This window comes from Schistocerca nitens, chromosome 10, assembly GCF_023898315.1.
Source record: "Schistocerca nitens isolate TAMUIC-IGC-003100 chromosome 10, iqSchNite1.1, whole genome shotgun sequence".
Lineage (NCBI taxonomy): Eukaryota > Metazoa > Arthropoda > Insecta > Orthoptera > Acrididae > Schistocerca > Schistocerca nitens.
In genome coordinates, this window is record NC_064623.1 from 130,709,560 (window position 1) to 130,721,729 (window position 12,170).

Here is a 12,170-nt window from a genome sequence, read left to right on the forward strand (position 1 = left end):
ATACACGCTTGCAATGTGCGTTCACCGCGATGTCGCCAAACACGGATGCGACCATCATGATGCTGTAAACAGAACCTGAATTCATCCGAAAAAAATACGTTTAGCCATTCGTGCACCCAGGTTCGTCGTTGAGTACACCATCACAGGCGCTCCTGTCTGTGATGCAACGTCAAGGGTAACCGCAGCCACGGTCTGCGAGCTGATAGTCCGTGCTGCTGCAAACGTCGTCGAACTGTTCGTGCAGATAGTTGTTGTCTTGCAAACGTCCCCATCCGCTGACTCAGGGATCGAGACGTGGCTGCACGATCCGTTACAACCATGTGGATAACGTGCCAGTTATCTCTACTGCTCGTGATACGAGGCCGTTGGCATCCAGCACGGCATTCCGTACTACTCTCCTGAACCCACCGATTCCATATTCTGCTAACAGTCATTGGATCTCGACCAACGCGAGCAGCAATGTCGCGATACGATAAACCGCAATCGCGATAGGCTACAACCTGACTTTTATCAAAGTCGGAAGCGTGATGGTACGCATTTCTCCTCCTTACACGAGGTATCACAATAAAATTTCACCAGGCAGCGCCGGTCAACTGCTGTTTGTGTATGAGAAATTGGTTGTATACTTTCCTCACGTCAGCACGTTGTAGGTGTCGCCACCGGCGCGAACCTTGTGTGAATGCTCTGAATAGCTAATCAGCATCTTCTCCCTGTCGGTTAAATTTCGCGTCTGTAGCACATCATCTTCGTGGTGTAGCAATTTTAATGACCAGGAGTGTATTTAAGACCAAACTTGTTAGGACTCTCGGCAAAATTTTATCGGCGAACCCATTAAGCGCTGTCACGGTCACGTGACCCCGCTGTCTGCCTTGTGTGGCGTCGAGCAGGAGTAGTTGGCACGTCAGCCACGTGGCGAGGCGGCGGGGGTGGTGGTGGGGACCGAGGGGTGGACGGGCGGAGCACGGCGGCTCTCGGGGCTCATAGGCACCAGCGCCAGCTCAAGCACCAGCAGTGCACGGGCGGCCGCGGCGAGGGACGTGTCTGGTGAGTGGAGTCTCTACGTGACCTTCCTCTTGTCACTGTTACCGTATCTTGACAGCGGTGGATGCAAAGGACCTAGTTTTATTCCTCTCTCTTTGTCGTTGAAGAAAGATCCCAACACCGAGAAATAGTTAACGCAGATTAATGAAAAATATGCGTCCATTTTGTCGTACCAGTGCTGGATGTTAGTTTCATCCGTGTCTCTTGCACTCGATCGATCGATAAGGGAACGGTTAACGCTGGTTTTGGTTAACGCTGGAGTTTCGTTCGATGGTGTCTCACATGTGGTCGACTGGAGACAGGTCTGGTGACGGTGTAGGCCGAGGCAGCATGTCAACGCTGTACAGCATATTGGGTTACAACAGTGCTATGTGGGCGAGCGTTAGCCCGTTGGACAACGCTCTGCAGAAAGCTGTTCGTGAATGGAGGCACAACTCGTCGAATCGACAATCTGACGTACGAATTGGCAGACAGTGTGAGTGGGATAACCCCGATAGTGCTCGTGCTGTCATACGAAATCGCTTCCCAGACCATAGCTCCAGGCTGGTTGCTTAGTGTATTCATCTCTTGGTCTCCCTCTACGATTTTTACCCTCCACGCTGCCCTCCAGTACTAAATTTCTGATCCCTTGATGCCTCAGAACATGTCCTACCAACCGATCCCTTCCTCTAGTCAAGTTCTGCCACAAACTCCTCCCCAATTCTATTCAATAACTCCTCATTAGTTATGTGATCTACCCATCTAATCTTCAACATTCTTCTGTAGCATCGCATTTCGAAAGCTTCTATTCTCTTCTTGTCTAAACTATTTATCGTCCATGTTTCACTTCCATACATGGCTACACTCCATACAAATACTTTCAGAAACGACTTCCTGACACTTAAATCAATGCTCGATGTTAACACATTTATCTTCTTCAGAAACTATTTCCTTGCCATTGCCAGTCTACATTTTATATCCTCTCTACTTCGACCATCATCAATTATTTTGCTCCCCAAATAGCAAAACTCCTTTACTACTTTAAGCGTCTCATTTCCTAATCTGATTCCCTCAGCATCACCCGGTTTAATTCGACTACATTCCATTATCCTCGTTTTGCTTTTGTTGATATTCATCTTATACCCTCCTTTCAAGACACTGTCCATTCCGTTCAACTGCTCTTCCAAGTCCTTTGCTGTCTCTGACAGAATTACAATGTCATCGGCGAACCTCTAAGTTTTTATTTCTTCTCCATGGATTTTAATTTCTACTCCGAATTTTTTTTTGTTTCCTTTACTGCTTACTCGATATACAGATTGAATAGCATCGGGGAGAGGCTAAAACCCTGTCTCACTCCTTTGCCGACCACTGCTTCCCTTTCATGCCCCTCGACTCTTATAACTGCCATCTGGTTTCTATACAAATTGTAACTAGCCTTTCGCTCCCTGTATTTTACCACTGTCACCTTCAGAATTTGAAGTAGAGTATTCCAGTCAACATTGTCAAAAGCTTTTTCTAAGTCTACAAATGCTAGAAACGTAGGTTTGCCTTTACTTAATCTTTTTTCTAAGATAAGTCATAGGGTCAGTATTGCGTTACGTGTTCCAACATTTCTACGGAATCCAAACTGATCTTGCCCCTTACCGTACATTCCCATTATCATCTCTGCCAGACAATGATGTGCAGTGCCTACATCCCTGCCACGTCTTTCTACAATATCACAGCACGAAGCTCCAGTTTCTCGTAGTCCAATTACAAGACCTCGTACAAAATCAGTGAGGCGTTGATGATGTTATCTTTGTCACCTTACAGGCATTCTTGACTAATATCATTTCACCACGTCCAGTCTGTAAGGTAACAAAAGCTCATGACAGTTAAGGCGTGTATTTAAAGCAGACGTTATTTGCATCCTCATAGCGACGCTCCTAGCGACACTGTTACATGAATGGCACGAAATATGAACAGATGTCATCTACCAGATGTACAGGGTGGCGCACGAAATGTGTTACCAACTGTTTCCTCCAGAATTTACGACGCACATTAGCAGAGCTTGGAAAAACAAATGAGTTACGAAATGACGTTTAATTCACGATACTGCCGCTAGGAGACTAGTAATCAGCAATGGCTGACAATGGAAGACTGACGACACAGCAACGATCGGCAATTGTGTTACTTTTCCATGGAACTAAATGCCTTGTTGTGACTCAGAGGAGTTTTCGACAATAGTTTAACACACGATGGGTCCCTCGCAAGAAGACCATCCACAGGTTGTACGATAAATTTGTACAGGAAGGAACAGTATTGGAAGCGCAGCGATCTCGGCTTAAGCCTGTTTGTTCACCGGAGAATATTGAAGCGGTACGAGTTGCTGTACAGAGAAGTCCCGGGAAATCGTGTAGAAAGGCAGCAGTGCAAGTGGGAACATCCACACGCTCCGTTCAATGCATTCTTAAAAGTGACCTCCATATGTACCCATACAAGATGACCTGTGCACAGAAGCTCACTGAAGAACACAAGCAGCAGAGACTATTGTTTGCTCAGTGGGCGGAGGATAGGGAAGAAACTCTCAACAACGTTTGGTTTTCAGACGAGGCGCATATTCATTTAGACGGTGTGGTTAACAAACAAAATGTACAGTTTTGGGCCACTGAAAACCCACAAGTGCTTCATGAACGATAACATTACGCTCCGAGGATTACAGCGTGGGCAGCAATTTCCAGTTACGGACTTATTGGACCCTTTTTCTTTGAAGAAACTGTGAACAGCGAGCGTTATTTGAACACGCTTCGCAATAGCTTCATTCCACAGCTTCTTGCTACTGCATTGCCCTTCGACACGCGGTGGTTCATGCAAGATGGTGCAAGGCCACCTACTGCAAACACTGTGTTGGAGTTTTTACACGAGCATTTCGACATACGAATCATTTCACTCAGTTTTCCAGGTCGGTTCAATGACGGACAAAATTGCCCCTCCCCCCCCCCCCCTCCCCAATAGTCCAGACCTCAATCCATGTGACTTTTTTCTTTGGGGGTACCTAAAGGAAAAAATTTTCCCGAAACGTCCACGTGATTTAATGGAGCTCAGAAGACTTATTCTTCAAGCTTGCAGTGAAATTACGGAAGATATGTGCCGTAGGGTAATCGCTAACTTCAGTGTTCGTTTGAAGGAAGTTAGGAAACGAAATGGTGGACATATTGAGCATGTGCTGAGTTAGAACAAATCTCCATGGACGGCTCCTCATTGTAGTATATGTTCCTTTCAGATTGTATTGACAATAAAGTTTATATTCAAAAATAAAATGGTAACACATTTCGTGCGCCACCCTGTAGAAACACGCCTACCTAGTTTCTTTTTTGTTGTGAGTCTCCTTGGTGCTGCGATTTTTCCCCCGTCAGTGTATTGTCCGTGACCTGTGGAGCAGCAGCTCCTCCGAGGCATCCCTGTATCGTCCTGGGGGTGGTCTGGTGTACCCTGTGCCAGCCTACTGCGTCTGACAGCTTAATTAAAGTTATGTTACTGCTCCTACATACTTACTATTGTTGCATGTTGCACGTTTTTTAAAAAGGTTCCTGAACGAATGAGTCTCTTACTGTAACCGTAGAAACAGTCGAGTTTGCCGGGACCGCTTCGTAAAGAAGCCACATATATGAGCTGTATTTGCCAATTGGCAGAACACCTCGTACAAAGCGTTCATCATTGTTTTTGCTAAATAAGTAAAAATGTGGAAGAAAGTTTGACATCGATAGTATTACAGTGTACATGGTGACTCTCAAGATTGCGCACAAAGTTGATACAGGTCTTAAAAGACAAGCTTGTTGGTAGGAATTTAAGGTCTTGGAAGCAATCCTGTCACTGGGAAAGCTTTCGATCGTCAGGAGCCACACGGACAATCAACATATGCGCTCCTCAAGTTCAGAAAAGATAATGTACTGCTTACTGAACAATTTTGACGTTCCAGGAAGTTTTCATAATGGCGACTTGGTGGAGCGCCTGCACACATTTCTTTGCGTGTTTGAAATCACGTAATGTGAATCAGTGCCCAGTACATATCGTTGTGGGGCCTCATAGTTTCAAGCCATACTGATGTTAGTTTCGTGCCTGTAACATCCTGTGATTTCTGTTATGAAGTTGAGGCTCCATCTGTGGAGAAGGGGGTGCATTAATGCCAGAACCCATTAGTTTGCCAAGTGGAATAATATGATCCACACAATCAAAGACTCTGGAAAGGTCACATAATATACGAATAGTGTAATTTATCTTGCTTGGCTCTGCAGCCGCTTAATTTGTGAAGTGCTGTACTGATTTCTCTGTAGAGAAATGTTCACGAAAGACAAACTGTGAGGCATTTAAGAAGTTTTGGTCATTTAAATGAGTTAGTATTCTGTCACAGCTACTTTCTCATAGGAGGAGTTAAATAAGTCTGCTATTAAAGATATTTTCCTTACTTGCAGTTTTATAAAGCGCTGTTCCTACGCACATTTATATCTGTAATCATGTCATATGATATCTCTATGTTTTAGTCGTTTCTAAATCTATATCATAATCTTTGTATACTGCCCTAGTGCTTACATTGTGCGATGCCAAGCTACTGTCTGTATGTTAGCTGTTGACGGGAACTGTTTTCCTTAACACTACATTTGAGGGATCTTTGACTAATGTAAACACTTGTGTGTGTGTCTGTAGTTGCAAAAGTCTTTCAAATAGCGGTTCACAAGTTACCGTTGTATAGATAAAGTAACGGAAATCGCTCAACAGAGGGAAGGCCACTGCATTGACGGGATACCAAAACGTATCTACGTAGAGTATTCGAATGAATCCATCCCTCTTCTAGCAGCACTCTGCCGTAGGTCTTTGGAGCAGCGAAGTGGTTGTGACGATTGGAAAAAAAGGATATGTGACTCCCATTTTCAGGAAGTGTCGTCAAGAAGACACACAAAACTATAGGCCTATATCTGTGACGTCGGTCAGCTGTAGAATTTGGAACGTGTTTTATGCTCGCGTACGAGAGTAGTTTCAAAAGTTCTCGGAACAGAATAGAAAGAAAGTACTTAGATCACTGGAACTTCTTCTGTTTTTTAATGTAGTCTGCTTGTAGATAAATGCACTTGGTCCAACGATGTTCGAGTGCCTTGATCCCATCTCGAAAATGTGTTTCCTCCAGGCCTGCAACATAGTTGTCAACTCCGGCTATCAGTTCTTCGTCTGAAGTGAGTCTTCGACCACCAAGAAAAATTTCAATTTTAGCAAGAGATGAAAGTCTGACGGAACCATGTAAGGTGAATAAGATAGGTGTGGCAACAATGCATACCTTAGTCCGTGTAATTTTGCCATAGCGACGGCACATGTGTGCGGGCGCGCATTGTCTTGATGGAAGATTACTTTCTTCCTTGCTAAACGTGGCTTTTTTCGCCGTATCTTTTCTTGCAATTTGTCCAGGAGGTAGCATAGTATTCTCCAGTAACTGTTTGGCCAGTGTAGAGATAATTTACACACAGAACCCCTTTCGCATTCCAGAACAATGATGCCACGACCTTTCCCGGCGAAGGAATTGCCTACGCTTTCTTTGGTGGCGGAGAATCAACATGTTTCCACTGCTTTGACTGTTATTTTGTCTCTGGGGTTTCATCTGTGGTCACAAACTGGTGTAAAAAATTTTGTTCGTTTCTCCTGAAACGGGCCAAACATTGTTCCGATGTGTCCATTCTCATGCGTTTTTGTTCCAGCGTCAAGAGTCGCGGCACCAATCTAGCAGATTTTTTCATTTATAAATAAAATATTTGCCACCTTTTGGCTGGTCGTCGATCACAGAATCGAGACGCACGCACTGCAGTATTTCTCAAACGATTTTACAGATACTATATAGTAAAAAAACGTTTTTGTTTCACGCATAGCTTTATATGCAAGGATCATGATGATGCGCCCATCATTTCGTTAACGGTCATAGTTATTGTGATACTTACATGGAAGTAACACACTGCGCGAAATTTGAAAAAGTTTGCAATGAAAAATGGGGGTCGCTATGGTTTTGCGTCTTGTAAAAATTACATAATATATTGCTGCGTATGAAATTTCGCTGACATATCGAATTCTTCTTAAGACTTGGGTGGAGGTCTCTATCTGTCACGAACCTCTAGAAAGTTGATCTGATGTAGCACAGTCATTTGCGATCGCACCACGTCTGCGATGAATCCAGAATGAAATATCCACAACATTCTTCATATTTCATAAACGGTTTCAAATGCTCCAAACGGCTCTAAGCTCTGTGGGACTTAACATCTGAGGTCATCAGTCCCCTAGACTTAGAACGACTTAAACCTAACTAACCTAAGGACATCACACACATCCATGCCCGAGGCAGGATTCGAACCTGCGACCGTAACAGCAGCGCGGTTCCGGACTGAGGCGCCTAGAACCGCTCGGCCACATGAGCAGGCCATAAACGGTTTGAGATATCGAAATGAGATTTTGGCAAATGATAGCACAGAAAGAGGAAGGTATTTTTTCCATTCGGTTATTGTGCAAAAGTTCATTCCCTGCCATGTTATTCCACTAACTACAGACTTACTCGACGAAAGAATGTAATGTTTAGGGGCCATCAATAGCGGTTGAAACGAGAAATGCTATGGGTTTTGGAGCAACATAAGTCTCTAAACGTTTATTTTTTTTGAGGATGTGCTTTGCCGATAAAATACTGACATTACTTTTCCTCAGTTCCACACTTAAACTTAATAAGTCACTGTTATAGAATTCTCCCGCAGTTGCCTCTGCACATGTTGGAGAGGTGATACTGTGTATACTACGCTGTGCTGTGGCAAAAGAAGCAAATTTTAACATGGCAACCAGAGAAACGTGTCAGGTTTTACTCAAAATTCGCTTCTGTGAAAGGTGCAAATGATTAACAAGCCAAGTGAAAATAAATCGCTGTGTTTTCAGGGGAATTCTTTTTAGAAGCAGAATTAATACACTACTGGCCATTAAAATTGCTACACTAAGATGATGACGTGCTACAGACGCGAAATTTAACCGACAGAAAGAAGATACTGTGATATGCAAATGATTAGCTTTTCAGAGCATTCACACAAGGCTGGCGCCGGTGGCGACACCTACAACGTGCTGACATGAGGGAAGTTTCCAACTGATTTCTCATACACAAACAGCAGTTGACTGGGTGTTGCCTGGAGAACCGTTGTTGTGATGCCTCGCGTAAAGAGGAGAAATGCGTACTATCACGTTTCCGACTTTGATAAAGGTTGGATTGTAGCCTATGGTGATTGCGGTTTATCGTATCGCGACACTGCTGCTCGCATTGGTCGACATCCAATGACAGTTAGCAGAATATTGAATCGGTGGGTTCAGGAGGGTAATAAGGAGCCCCGTGCTGGATCCCAATGGCCTCGTATCACTAGCAGTCCAGATGACAGACATTGTATCCGCATGGCTGTAACGGATCGTGCAGCCACGTCTCGATCCCTGAGTGAACAGATAGGGACGTTTGCAAGACAACAACCATCTCCACGGACAGTTCGATGACGTTTGCAGCAGCATGGACTATCAGCCCGGAGACCATGGATGCGGTCACCCTTGACGCTGCATCAGAGACAGGAGCGCCTGCCATAGTGTACTCAGCGACGAACCTGGGTGCACGAATGGCAAAACGTATTTTTTTCGGATGAATCCAGGATCTGCTTACAGCATCATGACGGTCGCATCCGTGTTTGGCGACATCGCGGTGAACGCACATTGGAAGCATGTATTCGTCACCGCCATACTGGCGTATCCCCCGGCGCGATGGTATGGGGTGCCATTGGTTACACGTCTCGGTCACCTCTTGTTCGCATTGATGGCACTTTGAACAGTGGACGTTACATTTCGGATGTGTTACGACCCGTGGCTCTACGCTTCATTCGATACCTGCGAAACCCTACATTTTAGCAGGATAATGCACGACCGCATGTTGCAGGTCCTGTACGGGCCTTTCTGGATACAGAAAATGTTCGACTGCTGCCCTGGCCAGCACGATCTCCAGATCTCTCACCAATTGAAAACGTGAATGGTGGCCGAGTAACTGACCCGTCACAATACGCCAGTCACTACTCTTGATGAACTGTTTTATCGTGTTGACACTGCTTGGGTAGCTGTACCTGTACACGCCATCCAAGCTTTGTTTGACTCAATGCCCAGGCGTATGAAGGCCGTTATTACGGCCAGAGGTGGTTGTTCTGGGTACTGATTTCTCAGGATCTATGCACCCAAATTGCGTGAAAATGTAACCACATGTCAGTTCCAGTATAATATATTTGTCCAATGAATACCCGTTTATCATCTGCATTTCTTCTTGGTGTAGCAGTTTTAATGACCAGTAGTGTAGTAGTTTCCTTGGAATGGTCACCTTGCAGCTGTGGGCATGGAGCCCCCCCCCCCCCCCCCCGCCTTAACAGTCACAGAAAGTGTGAGCTCAGGCTAGAGTTCAGAGCGGCACTTCCCCTACGCCGGCTGCCGCAGCCCCACGCGTGCCCTGCCCACTGCACATCTGTCGGTCGCGGTGCTCTGCGCGACCTGTACCACTTGTGAGGCGCAGCTGACACCACGAAAAGGGCAGCACTACTGACAACACTACTGAAAACAAACAACAAAAGCGTTGATTTCGTAATGGTCAGCCACTTGTCCGCGAAAATTCACTATTTGTAGAAACAGTACAAGAAAATTTGCGATTTTTCATTCCTAGCGTGTATTTAGATATCACTGTAGGTAGTGGGGCCCGGCGTGGTAACTACGACGATAAACCATCACTCGCACTCCCGTCACTTACTATGAATACTTTTATTCTCACAGCGTATGCGCAATGCGTCAAGCAAAGAGCGCGTACTACAGAGAACTGATCTGGCAAAGATACAGCTGTTCGTACTGTGGTAGAGCAGCCATATTATTGGGGGTGGGGGAGGGGGGGGGGACGAGGGGTACAGCCAGTGGTACTACGTCCCGACATCACAAAACCCATCAAAGACGATCTGAGAAAAACTGACGCCGTGGCAGCGTACAATAAAGGAGTTTGTCGCGCAGGATTAGCCGAGCGGTTTAAGGCGCTACAGTCATGGACTGTGCGGCTCGTCCCGGCGGAGGTTCGAGTCCTCCCTCAGGCATGGGTGTGTGTGTTTGTCCTTAGGTTAATTTAGGTTAAGTAGTGTGCAAGCTTAGGGACTGATGACCTTAGCAGTTAAGTCCCATAACATTTCACACATTTTTTTTTTTTTAACACAAAGAGACAGTGGGGCGGATTGGAGGCGCTAGGACTCACACGGCAGACAGAACAACACTAACGAGAAAAACTTCACACAAGCGACGCTGCGGCAAGTGAAATAAACAAGAACCTACGAAATGATCATTCACCCTAGCAATTTATAGGCTGGTTACTGAATTATTTAAAAAATTAGTTGAGTTAATACATCCAATAGGAATAGCAATGTTTACTAGTGCAGTACTATTGTAATTCGAATGTAGTAAATGTTTATTGAAATTCTGCAAATATCACTACGAAAGTGCACTTGAAAACATCCAGACTCAAGAAGCACTGAAATTTCCTGGCAGATTAAAACTGTTTACCAGACCGAGACCGAGACTCCCGAGTTCGAGTCTCGGTCCGGCAAACAGTTTTAATCTGCCAGGAAGTTTCATATCAGCGCACACTCCGCTGCAGAGTGAAAATCTCATTTTGGAAACATCCCCCAGGCTGTGACTAAGCCATGTCTCCGCAATATCCTTTCTTTCAGGAGTGCTAGTTCTGCATGGTTCGCAGGAGAGCTTCTGTTAAGTTTGGAAGGTAGGAGACGAGGTGCTGGCAGAAGCAAAGCTGTGAGGACGGGGCGTGAGTCGTGCTTGGGTAGCTCAGTTGGTAGAGTACTTGCCCGCGAAAGGCAAAGGTCCCGAGTTCGAGTCTCGGTCCGGCACACAGTTTTAATCTGCCACGAAGTTTCATATCAGCGCACACTCCGCTGCAGAGTGAAAATCTCATTCTGTCAAGAAGCACTGTTCCTGCATTTAACACGACGCCGGAGACTGAGACATAATTTACACTAGCTACTTTCCTTTACATCTTGTTGAGAGGAAATGAGTTGTATTTATTCACAAAATTACAGGTTGCTCAAGAGCGTGCAAATGCTGAAGATATTTGGCGCGGTCAATCACAAACAGTTGTAGCAAAACTGTCTACGTCCATTGCTGCGTCGCTTCTCACAATTGCAAATTTAAATTTCATATAAGTTGGGAAGGAAAACATAGGTACAAAGAAGGTAGCTACGAAGAAACCATGGGTAACAGAAGAAACACATCAGTTGATTGATGAAAGGAGGAAGTACAAACATGTTCCGGGAAAATCAGGAATACAGAAATACAAGTCGCTGAGGAATGAAATAAATAGGAAGTGCAGGGAGCTAAGACGAAATGGCTGCAGGAAAAATGTGAAGACATCGAAAAAGATATGATTGTCGGAAGGACAGACTCAGCATACAGCAAAGTCAAAACAACCTTTGGTGACAATAAAAGCAACGGTGGTAACATTAAGAGTGCAACGGGAATTCCACTGTTAAATGCAGAGGAGAGAGCAGATAGGTGGAAAGAATATATTGAAAGCCTCTATGAGGGTGAAGATTTGTCTGATGTGATAGAAGAAGAAACAGGAGTCGATTTAGAAGAGATAGGGGATCCAGTATTAGAATCGGAATTTAAAAGAGCTTTGGAGGACTTAGGGTCAAATAAGGCAGAAGGGATGGATAACATTCCATCAGAATTTCTAAAATCATTGGGGGAAGTGGCAACAAAACGATTATTCACGTTGGTGTGTAGAATATATGAGTCTGGCGATATACCATCTGACTTTCGGAAAAGCATCATCCACACAATTCCGTAGGCGGCAAGAGCTGACAAGTGCGAGAATTATCGCACAATCAGCTTAACAGCTCATGCATCGAAGCTGCTTACAAGAATAATACACAGAAGAATGGAAAAGAAAATTGAGAATGCGCTAGGTGACGATCAGTTTGGCTTTAGGAAAAGTAAAGCGACGAGAGAGGCAATTCTGACGTTACGGCTAATAATGGAAGCAAGGCTAAAGAAAAATTAAGACACTTTCATAGGATTTGTCGACCTGGAAAAAG

The 12,170-nt window shown here is 44.9% G+C and overlaps 1 protein-coding gene across 1 annotated transcript in view; it reads left to right on the forward strand.

Annotated features, from left to right (window-relative positions):
- LOC126209931 (poly [ADP-ribose] polymerase tankyrase-1-like) overlaps positions 1–12,170 on the forward strand; it is an 84,909-nt gene that overhangs the window by 22,424 nt on the left and 50,315 nt on the right. Inside the window, exon 2 of the mRNA XM_049939049.1 lies at positions 888–1,044. Coding sequence (XP_049795006.1) covers positions 888–1,044 — 157 coding nt within the window. The remainder of the gene's footprint in view (positions 1–887; positions 1,045–12,170) is intronic.